The following is a 12,656-nucleotide window of genomic DNA, read 5'->3' as shown; positions in this document are numbered from 1 at the left end:
TCCAGGAGCATTTTTGTACACCACCATAACTGTGGTTTATGTTCACCATAACTATGGTGTATGCTCACTATACGCTTAATCAATTGACACGTGTCTTTCACCTAACTCTAGTTAGTTACTTTTTCAATTTTGAAAAAAAAATTAACCAATATTAAATGAAATGACACGTGTTAATTGATTAGGTGTATGGTGAGCATACACCATAATTTATGGTGGTAAGCAAAATATGCTCCCTATTTTCCCCTTTTTATACCTTCTTTCTTCTTTTTAACTACTGATTTTCATCACTCACAAGTTGTAACTTGTAAACAACAGATTTTAAGTTTGACTCATATAAATTATGATATTTATGTTAAGTTCGATATTATTTAATGAAAAACTCACTTTGTGGTCTCCCATCTCCCCTTAGAGTACGGGTGGTTCGGATTGGGATCTCGAACTGAAATCCAAAACCCTAATACCAGACCCATCATTTTCAGGATGAGACTTTACAACTAGAAACCGAATTGAATTTCAGAATACTTTTTTTCAAGATTTTGTGCTGTTCGGGATTATTACAAATGAATCCAACATGAACTAAAATCTAGATAGGAATCACACAACAATATCTCATCAAGTCAATATATACAACACAAATAATCAAAAGAAATGAAAAACTATGTACAAAGGTTGAAACATGGACCAAGATTGAATGACAATAGCCAAAGAAAAATGAAAAAGAAAACTTTCAGATTAGCACAGAATCAAACCAAAAAAGAATAAGAAAATCCCCAAATCTTCATTTCTTCCTATTTTAAGCCAGCCACTAGTTTTACGAAAACCCTAAAACCCAGAAACCCACTTACCAAAACATTCTAGAAGAAAAACGCTCAATTGAATACCAACATTCATATCCAAACACATAATATTTCAAACACTCAATTGAATACCAACACCCATACCTAGAATTTCTAGAAACACAAAATCCCTTGATTTAAAAAACGAATAAAAAAAAAAAAAACCAGAATACCCAAACCAAAATTCATACCTTTAGCTTGTGCTTGACTTTGTGTGGTTTGCCTAATTTACAATGGACAGTTAAGATATATCTCAACCAATCCAACAGACCAAGTAATTAGTAAACTATAAATTAAAAATAATATATATATATATATATATATATATATATAATATCGGTTTGATTCAGGGTTCTCAAATGATTACAAATAGGAGATTGAATACCATATCGAAAATTTCGATTCGGTTTTTGAACGGGATCAAAACGGTTCGGAAATTCGAAACATGCCCTTATACTACGACGATGATGATGATTGATGTAAACATCACTTTATTCTACAAAAAGGAAAGTTTTGTTAACAAATGAAAGGACGGTGAATAAAAAATTAAATAAATATGGTTTGTTGTAGGACTCAATTCTATTTCTTTGCTTTATCTATTTGTATTTAATTTGTGTTAATTTCAATTAAATTAATTTGAAATAATCAAAAATGACTTTTACGATTAGAATTCCAAGATTTCTGATTATTTTTAATCTGAATCCCGATCAAAAGAATCAATGACTTCTTTGTCAGAATGTTAAAGAAAGCAAGAGAAATAATATCAGTATCCCTCCCTCTCTTTATCTGTCATCCTTTTTGTGTTATATCTACTAAAGTTATAGTGTGATATTTTGCACCTGCTTTGCTCATGTCCTTAGAAAGGTTATCTCTCTAACTTTTGCCTATTTATAACACGTTATCAGCACGACTCTCTAACCTTAAATAGTTCACATCTCCCTTCATTGAAAGAAAGAAAAAAAATGCTTCCTTTAAGGTTTTTCCTGTTTTTCTTCTTCTTCTGCTTCATCTGCATGATGCACCCTCGCAATGAACTGCTAGCATCATGCCAGCTTCTCGTTCTAAATTTAACAGTTACTTATATCTTTGATTTCTTGTTTGGTGCAGTTCCTGGTTTCTAACCCAGTGTTTATTTATGTTAATTTTACTATAATCAAAGATGGTGCGGTACAATCGCTCATCTTAAACTGCAAATTTAATTTTCACTGCGATCAAAGATGGTGTGGTACAATTGCCCATCTTGAGTTGCAGATTTAATTTTATTGCAAATTTTAGGTGGTGTGGTATAATTGTCTACCCTGCATTGCATATTTAAACTGCTATGCTTATTTAAATTTTCCTGTCGTTCAAGTGGTGCGGAGTAATCGCCTATCCTATGCTTGTTTCGATGAGAATGGTGTGGTACAATCTTTCTTCTCATTAATCATGAAAATCTCGAGTTTGAAGTTTCGAGTGCTTATCATTTTTTGCCTGAAGATCAAAATAAAAAATTTGTAAGAACCATAAGTTCTAACACTATATTCCTCCAAGAATGCATATTATTGCAAGTTCTTACGCATCTCATTTTTCTTTTAGAAAGAAAAGAAAATGGCGAACTTGGCAAAGCTTGATTTTGCTGCCCTGGACATTACTGGGAAAAATTACCTTACCTGGGTACTGGATACCAAGATCCATCTAGAAGCAGGAAATCTTGGACATACCATTAGGGAAGAAAACAGCTCATCCTCTCAAGATCGGGCGAAGACCATGATCTTTATTCGTCGCCAACTTGATGAGGGACTAAAGCATGAGTACTTAACGGTTGAAGATCCGTTAGTTCTTTGGAAGGCATTGAGAAACATATACAATCACCAGACAAAGGTGATTCTTCTAAGGGCTCTCTATGAATGGACTCACCTAAGGATCCAGGATTTCAAGTAAGTGGTTGAGTACAATTCTACGTTGTTCAGAATTACCTCTCAGATGAAGCTCTGTGGGCATACCATTACTAAGGAAGATATGCTGGAAAAGACTTTCAGCACATTTCATACTTCTAACGTGCTCATGCAGCAGCAATATAGAGCTTGAGGCTTCATTGAATACAACTAGCTGATATCTGTGCTCTTAATAACTGAACAAAACAATGAGATCCTGATGAAAAATCATCAGTCCCGACCTACTAGATCTGCACCATTCCTAGAAGTGAATGTTGCTTCCTTTGAAATGAACGCCACATCCTTTGATGTTTATAATCATAAACAAGGACGTGGCCATAAGCGAGGCCTGTGAAACAGGAAAGGCAATAATCATGGTGGTTAGTTTCACAACTAGATTCCAAGTCAGGCCTGAGCTTTAAAAATGGAAATCGCCATAAAGGCAAAACTCGTATGAACAATACTCCTAGAAACTCTGATGGTGCCTGCCATGGATGCGGTGGTGATGGGCATTTGGCGCGTACCTGTTGTACCCCAAAACATCTGGTGGATCTATATCAAGCGTCCCTTAAGGAGAAGGGTGTCGAGACTAATTTCCTCGATCAGGCTAGACCAATGGATATACCTGATCCAGTGTGCGACTTATCAGAATAGTTGACACAACCCACCTAGATGTCTCGGACTTCATTGTGGAAATGAGGAATAAAGTGTATCGGTCCAACTAAATCATTTATATTTCATGTACTTTTATTATTCTGAACTTGTAGTTTAAAAATTCGCATTTCCATAAAAAAAAAGACTTTTAAATTTCTAAGTTGTTTTTAACCGTGATCCTCTTTACTTAGAAAGCATGGATAAAAGCTATGGTTATTCTCAAAACATGAGAAATGGCAGAGATATTTGTCTTGCAGACAGCGCAACCACACATATAATACTTCGTGATCGAAAGTATTTCTCAAGCTTGATGCTTACAAGAGTAAGGGTAACAATAATATCAGGTCAATCAGATGTAATTGAAGGCTCAGGGAAAGCCCAGATTATGTTACCAAATGGAACAATATTGTCCATACATAATGCATTGTATGCTACTCAAAATTTGTTGAGTTTCAAAGACATACGTTTAAATGGATAGAATATTGAAACGAAAAGTGCAGAAAATGTAGAGTATTTATGCATTACCTCCAATGATACCCAGAAGCGTATATTGGAGAAGTTGAGTGGTTTGTTGAGTGGATTGCATTATACATACATAAGGATAATTGAATCACATGTTGTAATGAACCAAAAGTTCATTGATTCAAAAGATTACATGCTTTGGCATGACCGTTTGGGTCATCTAGGATCCACCATGATGCGCAGGATCATTACCAACTCTAATAGACATCCATTATTTACTAGAGACATTGCTCTCTTAAATGATAACCCTTGCAAAGCTTGTTCTCAAGAGAAGTTGGTAATTAGACCATCACAACTAAAGGTTGATGCTGAATCCCCATCATTTTTGCAAAGAATTCAAGGGGATATTTGTGGACCTATTCAACCATCTTGTGGACCATTTTGATATTTTATGGTTTTGGTTGATGTATTTACCCGATGGTCACATGTTTGTCTCTTATCTACTCAGAATTTAGTTTTTGTGAGACTTCTTGCTCATATAATCAAGTGGCGAGCACAGTTCCCAGATTATCCCATTAAGCTAATTTGACTTGATAATGCTGGTGAATTTATGTCTCAAACCTTTTATGATTATTGCATGACATTGGGCATTGATGTTGAACACCCTGTTCCTCATGTCTATACTCAAAATGGTTTAAAAGAAGCATTGATGAAGCAGCTTCAATTAATAGCTCGCACTTTGCTCATGAAAACAAAATTGTCAATTTCTGCATAGGGATATGCCATCTTACATGTTGCATCATTGGTTCGATCGAGACCTATAGCCAACCACCAATACTCCTCAGTACAACTCATGTTTGGACATCAACCAAACATTTCACATTTACGAGTTTTTGATTGTGCTATTTATGTGCCTATTGCACTGTCGCAACGCACTAAAATGGGACCTCAGCGTAGACTGGGAATTTATTTGGGTTTTGATTCACCATCTATCATTAGATATTTGGAACCCCTGACAGGTGATATGTTTACAGCTCGTTTTGCTGATTGTCACTTTGATGAGACAGTCTTCCTGTCGTTAAAGGGAGAAAAAACCGTTCCAAAAGAACGGCAAAAACTGACATGGGTTGTACCCACCTTGTCTCATTTTGATCCACGTAGCACTCAATGTGAAAATGAAGTGAAAATGATCGTTTATCTTCAAAGTATTGTCAATCAAATGCCAGATGCATTTAATGATGCTATGAAAATGACAAAATCACATATACCAGCTGTAAATGCACCTGCAAGAATTGATGTCACTGTTGAACAAAATAAAGTGGCAACCAATGATTCATATGGTGCACGCTTGAAGCGTGGTAGACCCCCAGATTCAAAAGATTTAGCCCCTTGAAAAAGAAAGACAAGGGCACAGCTGAATCTAAATGAAATCATTCAGTAAGAAAAAATGAATGAAAAATCCGTAACTCATGATTCTGTACTTCCAGAGAAAGAAAATGTCCTTGATGAGACACATGTCCCTGAAGAGATAGCAGTACATGAAAGTAAAGAAATCTCCATAAATTATGCATGTACAAATGAATTGTGGATCGGAATGAAATAATCATCGATGATATGTTCATATTCGCAGTAGCCACTGAAATCATATTAAGTGATGATATTGAGCCCCGCTCTATTGATGAATGCAAACAGAGACAACATTGGCCTAAGTGGAAAGATGCAATCCAGACATAATTAAATTCCTTGGAAAGGCGAAGTGTTTTTGGACCGATAGTCCAAACTCTACTTGATGTAAATCCCGTGGGTTACAAATGGGTATTCACAAGAAAACGCAATGAGAAAAATGAGATTGCAAGATACAAAGCACGACTCATTGCACAAGGTTTTTCACAAAGACCTAGAATTGAATATGAGAAGACATATTCTCCTGTAATGGACACAATCCGTTAATTAATAAGTTGAGTGGTTTCAGAAAAGCTTGACATGCGACTTATGGATGTCATCACTGCATATCTATATGAAGAATTAGATACTAACATATACATGAAAGTCCCAGAAGGACTTAAGTTGCTTGAAACAACTAACAAACCGTGAGTTAAGTTCTCAATCAAATTAAGACGATCATTGTATGGGCTGAAACAATCTAGACGAATATGGTATAATCGTCTTAGTGAATATTTGATCAAAGAAGGATATATCAACAATGTCATTTGCCCTTGTGTGTTCATTAAGAAATTCAATTCTGGATTTGTTATAGTGGCAGTATATGTTGATGATATAAACCTAGTTGGAACTCCTGAAAAACTCAATAAAACTGCTGAATATCTGAAAAGCGAATTTGAAATGAATGACCTCGGGAAAACAAAATATTGTCTCGGCCTGCAGATCGAGCATTATGCTAATAGGAATTTTGGTCCACCAATCAGCTTACATTGAAAAAATCCTGAAGCAATTTGGCATGGACAAGGCTTATCCACTCAGCACATCAATGGTCGTTCATTCTTTGGACATTAAGAAAGATCCATTATGTCCAAAAGAAGATGATGAAATGGTCATTGGTCCAAAAGTACCATATCTGAGTGCAATAGGTGCTTTATTGTACTTAGCACAATGTACTAGACAAGATATAACTTTTTCAGTTAACTTGTTAGCAAGGTATAGCTTTGATCCAACAATTCGTCATTGGAAATGAGTCAAAAATGTTTTGCGATACCTTCATGGGACAACAAACATGGTCTCTTCTACTCAGGAAAATCCACAAATGACCAGATCCTTGCTGGATATGCAGATGCTGGTTTCCTCTATGATCTGCATAAAGCCCACTCACAAACTGGATATGCGTTCACTAATGGAGATACAACAATCTCATGGTGCTTAACAAAGCAAACATCAGTTGCTACATCTTCAAATCACTCAGAAATACTTACTTTACATGAAGCAAGTCTTGAATGTTCCTGGTTAAGATCAATGATTCATCATATCCGGAATTCATGTGGTCTACCTTCGAAGACAGACAATCCAGCTGTCATCCATGAAGATAATGCAGCCTGTGTTGTCCAAATGAAGGAATGATTCATTAAGGGCGATAAGACTAAACACATATCTCCAAAGATTTTCAGTGCACATGAGCTTTAGAAGGCTCAAGTTATTAAAGTTAGACAAATCCGTTCCAATGAAAATCTGGCAGATCTGTTCACCAAATCTCTACCAAAGTGCACATTTCAGAAGTTAGTGCAGAGTATCGGATTACGTCGACTTACTAATTAGCTAAATTTGAAGAATGCAGAATCAAGGGGAGATAAATATCAGGGGGAGCATCCATGATACATGCTTGTTGTACTCTTTTTCCTTCGATTAGGATTTTTCCCACTGGGTTTTTCCTATCAAGGTTTTAACGAGGCACATAAGCATACTTAACACTATGTCAACAATCCATGTAAACTTGTACTCTTTTTCCTTCGCTATGGTTTTTTCCCACTGGATTTTTCCAAGCAAGGTTTTAACGAGGCAACTGATGTTGATATGTGGGCATCCAAGGGGGAGTGTTGTAAAATTGATGGATTGATGGATGAATGAATGCCCACTCAAAAAGAACAAGACTTAGTAATAGTGTTTGATACTTATCATCATTGTTTTGTGGATGGTTGTAGTTACGAGAGTCTCTCTATAAATAGAGCACTCCGTCTGTTATCAAATGCACTGCAAAAGAAAGCAAGAGAAATAATATCAGTATCCTTCCCTCTCTTTATCTGTCATCCTTTTTGTGTTATAGCTACTAAAGTTATAGTGTGATATTTTGCACCTGCTTCGCTCCTGTCCTTAGAAAGGTTATCTCTCTAACTTTTGCCTATTTATAACATGGGATATTATATATATATATATATATATATATATATATATAAGTGTTATATAAATTATAAATTATTTAGATAATATTTTGTTTTTTTTCCTAGGCAAGCATATTATATATGTACATAAAACATTCATATATGTATGTTCTTCTATAAGAAACTAGCATTTGCCTACATACTCTGTGTGTATGAACACATTTTTTTTATAGAAAATGAGAAGGAGAGAGGGAGAGGGAGGTTTTTGTTTTTGGTTTTTTATTTATTTATTTATTATTATTATTATTTTAATATTGGAGTTATTTTAACATCACCTGCAGGTGAGGCTTCAATAAAAAACAGTAAAATTTGGACATGTGAAATTACATTATTGCCCATTATTTTCTTTGTGTGATAGAAGACTAAGTTGTCGTTTCACCCTCTTTTGGTTGATAAAGAGGGTTTCATTAATTAGTAGAAATAACATATTAGTCAATAATTATTTACATTTGATATAGTAATTTAATTTATTCATAAAATATATAAGAAATTTACCTAAATCCGCCTAGGCCGCCTAGGCACCCATCTAGACCCCGTCTAGCCGCCGAGGCGCTAGGCGCTAGCTCACCGCCCGATTAGCGCCTAGTGTTTTTTAGAACCTTAGCCCATACACTATATTTAAAATGCTTTATTCCTTATCCTACCTAAACAAGGTTTTCTCATAAACTTGGAAATCTAAAAGTAGAATAATAAAATAATAAATAAATGTTTCCTATTTAAAGTTAAATTCAGACAATAGAGAGAATCAGACTTTTGACCAACCAAATTATCTATTCTAAAACTAGGGAGGAATTGACTGTTCATTGGGCTACAGTCAAGAAAATGCCACTCGATTTCACTCTATTTACAAAAATGCCAGCCAAATTAGGCTGGATTGGGAGGGTAATTCTCAGAAGTTCAGAGGGTGATTTTGTCCGTATGGTTTAGCACGGAACCACTCGATTTCATGCTATTTACAACAATACCAGGCAGATGGGGCTGGGTTGGGAGGGTAATTTTGTCCGTTTGGTTTGGCACGGATTGCTGGGTTAGAAGCGTGCGCTCTCCTCCCATCTCTCACTCTTCCTCACTCGCTCCTACTCAAACCCTAGCAGCCACAACACCATCTCTGGAATAGCATCGGCTCCTGCTTCCTAAAACCAAAACCACACAAACTGCCCTCCATTTCTGTAACTCGAGAGCTTCGGTGAGATGAAGGAGAGGAGCAGGGAGATGGGCTCGAGTCCGCCAACGGTGGAAGAGATCTTCAGGGATTATTGTGCTCTGAGAACCGACGCCGTCCACTCTTTAACTAACGGTACTTCGATCTCTCTCTCTCTCTATTCTCCCTTTTGCGTGTCGGATGAGTGGCTGGATTTCGAAAGCTAAGTTCCATTTTTTATTGGATTCATTACTGTTAGCATAGATTGTCATCATTTCAGCCCTTTTGCTGTGAATTATTTCCGGATTTTGTTGCACTGTTAGGTCAAGTTGTGGGGGTTCCTTTATTTGTTTCGTTTTCTGTCATTTTCTCTCATTTTGGGGATGCATCTCTCTGTTCTGTGTATTGTTCTTTGTTTTAAGGTCAGTTTTCTTCTTCTTTTCTTTTTTTTGTTTTTTTGGGTTTTTTTTTGTGGGCTTTCAGTGAGTTGATATTTTCATTTCCATTTTGCTGTGAATTTTCTTCAATTTGATCGAACATCTCGATACGAACAGTTGATTTTCAATTTATCTTTAATTTTCTAGAGGCCTGTTGGTTGCATGTACAAGAAATACTTTTATATTATGTTTCAATTTCAAAGTTGTTTGATATATGACCTTTAGTTTGTATTCTTATATGGAATTGTGCAAGGTTGCCACTCTTTGCCCCCTTTCGATTGTGATCGAGTTTATTGTTTTGTTCTTTCTTATTGTAAATGTCATTTTGTTTGTAAAGTTTAGTTTATAAACTGTACTTCTATTTACTCTTTGAATTTATTTTTTTGTTTATGTTGTCGTTTCTTGATTTTAGTTTCTGTGGATTTATATGGTTCTCATTACAGAAAGTATTGTCATTGGACAAAAACTCTTACAAGCAAGCTGCAAATCTGTTCAAAGATACCAAGATCTGTTAATATCAAATACGTCAGCCATTGGCAATGCAATAGTATGTATTATTATTTCTCCATTCTATAGTCATATTAATAATGTTTATGATGAAATCAGGTTTGAGGTGATCTTTTAGAATCCTTTTGCTGGAACACTTGCTTTAATCTGGATTTGGTCTAACTTAAATGCATTTCTATGTACTGCTTGAAGAAGCAAAACAATTCTGGTTTGCTTTTGTTTTGTACTCGGGGTGTAAAGATAATTCTCTTCTAAGCAAGCTTGCTTATCTTTGAACTCTTTAACTGATTTGTGCCTGCAACAAGATTTTTTTCGGACTTTCTGCAGTGTATTTAACAGTATTAGGTCTCTGTCTTGCATGTCACTAGGTTTACTCATTTTTCAGTTCACATTGATCACGGATTTATAGTTGATTGCATTTCATTTTGACTTCTTTAAAAGCGGTTTTCATTAGCATGTCTGACATGATAAAATCGTGTCTTTTGGATTAATTCAAACAAAGTAAACATTTCATTCGTATTTGTGATCGTTGTTAATATTATAGTTACATGTCTACGAAAAAGGATTTCTTTTAATGAATAATTTATTACCCTAAACAAGTTAACTTTGCTTAGAGTTTGCTGCTTAGTATGTTATGTTCCTAGGTAACATGCTTCTGAAATTAGGATTTGAACCTTCTGCTCCTCTGCTTTTTGATTTGTATATATGTCAAATTTCTCTCAATTGCTAATGGATTTATTTTCTTTTGAAATTTCAGAAAGTTGGGTCGTGGGAGGAAGAAGCTGGTTCGTTGCCATTTTTAGGTATATAATCATGTGCCCTGATAGCATATTCAAAGCCTATTTAGTTATATGGATTTTTTATTTATCTTTCTAAAACTTTTGTGCCTAGATTTTAAATATGTGATTGGTAATTTCTTAGCATGATAATTATCAAGCATATGATCGTTATTCATGAATACAAAACAATCCAAAACCTTCATTCACAAATCACAAGTATACGATGAGCTATTTAGAAGTTCGACATTTTCGTCATCCAATTCAATACCATTTGGGATACTATGCTAGAATTCTATTACAGGTCCAGTTAAGAGATGTGAAGCATGAAGAATATCTCTTTAGGAAGTGTTAGCTAATCCGGTTAATTGGTCAACAAAATTAGCCATTTTCGTCATCTAGATTGGATAACCTAGGAAGAATGTTAGAATGATTGATCATATTCGTTAGCCCTAATCATGTCACGAGTAGTGTCTATTTGTATTTCAATCAGTTTAACTCCCCTTTTAACCCTTGAATAAGGCATTACCAGTTTCTGGATTGATTCTACATTTTAGTCTGTTTTTATGCCTAATACTGTTTGTTATTCTTAAATTTTCCATTTTGTAGTTGTATAAGTTTTCCATAGGCTTCGATCATCTCCCCAATAAACCCAGAGCCTCATTTTCTCCTGCTAAGCAAAAGAAAATCAAGGAGGCCTGCAACTTCGTATGCAGTCCGCCACTGCAAATCAGTCTGGAAACTGGAAAATTCAAAGGTAAAACACACCAATATCTTTGATTTTGGTCTCTACTGCACAGTTTGACAGACAAATGATAAACCTAACACATGCATGATCTGATTTCCTTGGTAGGTCATATTTTTCACTTTGTGGATGTGCAAAGTTTGGATAGTACACATCACCGGGCCAAACCTTTCTCAGGTAAGGAATTACATCGCGTTTGTTGAAAATATTTGCTTCCTTTCCTCTGATGTATGTGTATGCATGATGTATGTGTTTGATTTTAGATTGTAATGTATCACAAATTTGTGGCATGAAAATTGATATTTGTAGACTTACCCTTTATTTTTTGGCTGTGATGGGGGAAAGGAAAATAAGATTTCAAAGATTGATACTTTTATGTGATTTCTTGGCTCTTTTTTTTCATATGATTTTCATTGTATGTGTGCCAGTGTATGTCTCTTCTTGAAAAATGCATGTTGAAAATGGGAGAATTTTGGACATTGACATGTTTAGAAGTCAGGTTTTCTGAATGAAGATACTCTTATGATTTGTTTGTAATTTGTTTTGCAAATGGGTAGGAATGTCATTCTAAAAGGATATTGGCAGGAGGGGGTGGAATGTCATTCTAAAATATATGTAATTCAATTCTCTCATTTTCTATAGCAGAATTGCAGATTTCTAAATCGAAAAGGAAAAATAAACACTATAGCAGCATGTAAAAGGGAAGCACAAGTAAAGGTTTCTGATGTCAGTTGGCTGTTTCTTTTTAGTGTTTTCAATTTGTTCCTTTTATTCTGTCTGCAATTTTTAATCTGTGGTTATGCATCAATTTCTCTGCTTCTTCTTTATAAATCTTGCAGGTCAGGACAACACGCTTATCGGGGCAATGTTGGGATGTTTAGGCTTGGGTGGAGACATGGACTTTTGGAAGAGGTGAATTAGCTTAGCTCTCTGTCATTAGCTTTATCTGTTCTATGCATCTTTACAATCTTACAATGCTCCTTTATTAAATTGCAAGATGTTGGGACCCGTTACTGGAATACAAGATTTGGAACAAAAGTGGTTGACAATGCTAGAGTCGAAAGCAAGTGTGAAATTCACATTGAAAATGACAGGTGAGAATGCTAATGATATTCTAAAAAAAATGTTGGGCTTCCTGATGAGATCTCTAGCCGAATTCAAGAGGCTAATTTAGTGATTTGGAGTTAATTTTGTGAATTTATTGAATGAAGTTATTTATTTTTAGCTTATCTTGCGTTTGCTTTGGTTTTAGGAGAGGGTTGCGCATGATCTGTAGGTTCAATCAACCTCGCCGTTTT

The 12,656-nt window shown here is 35.3% G+C and overlaps 2 protein-coding genes across 2 annotated transcripts; both read left to right on the top strand.

Moving 5' to 3' along the window:
* Window positions 1-2,423: 2,423 nt before the first annotated feature.
* LOC137708947 (uncharacterized) lies at window positions 2,424-2,903 on the top strand. Its single transcript, XM_068448105.2, has 2 exons — window positions 2,424-2,696; window positions 2,799-2,903. The coding sequence occupies exons 1-2, from the start codon at window positions 2,424-2,426 to the stop codon at window positions 2,901-2,903; spliced, it is 378 nt and encodes a 125-aa protein (XP_068304206.2).
* A 5,652-nt stretch (window positions 2,904-8,555) lies between these two features.
* LOC148689625 (uncharacterized) lies at window positions 8,556-11,976 on the top strand. The gene is made up of 6 exons (XM_088688865.1): window positions 8,556-9,049; window positions 9,774-9,877; window positions 10,595-10,640; window positions 11,242-11,370; window positions 11,467-11,535; window positions 11,916-11,976. The coding sequence occupies exons 1-6, from the start codon at window positions 8,944-8,946 to the stop codon at window positions 11,927-11,929; spliced, it is 468 nt and encodes a 155-aa protein (XP_088544991.1). The 5' UTR covers window positions 8,556-8,943; the 3' UTR covers window positions 11,930-11,976.
* Window positions 11,977-12,656: the final 680 nt, after the last annotated feature.

This window comes from Pyrus communis, chromosome 17 (assembly GCF_041283825.1).
Source record: "Pyrus communis isolate YQ-2024b chromosome 17, ASM4128382v1, whole genome shotgun sequence".
NCBI lineage: Eukaryota > Viridiplantae > Streptophyta > Magnoliopsida > Rosales > Rosaceae > Pyrus > Pyrus communis.
The sequence above is the reverse complement of the archived record's forward strand: the minus strand, read 5'-3'. Positions and strand labels throughout refer to the sequence as shown.

What these genes read in the sequence shown, in the direction of transcription:
- LOC137708947 (XM_068448105.2), top strand. Translation starts at nt 2,424, where the DNA reads ATGGCGAACTTGGCAAAGCTTGATTTTGCTGCCCTGGACATTACTGGG. An exon ending in TATACAATCACCAGACAAAG is followed by an intron (nt 2,697 to 2,798) that starts GTGATTCTTCTA and finishes ATTACCTCTCAG; the next exon opens with ATGAAGCTCTGTGGGCATAC.
- LOC148689625 (XM_088688865.1), top strand. Translation starts at nt 8,944, where the DNA reads ATGAAGGAGAGGAGCAGGGAGATGGGCTCGAGTCCGCCAACGGTGGAA. An exon ending in CGTCCACTCTTTAACTAACG is followed by an intron (nt 9,050 to 9,773) that starts GTACTTCGATCT and finishes TTCTCATTACAG; the next exon opens with AAAGTATTGTCATTGGACAA. An exon ending in GGAAACTGGAAAATTCAAAG is followed by an intron (nt 11,371 to 11,466) that starts GTAAAACACACC and finishes TTTCCTTGGTAG; the next exon opens with GTCATATTTTTCACTTTGTG.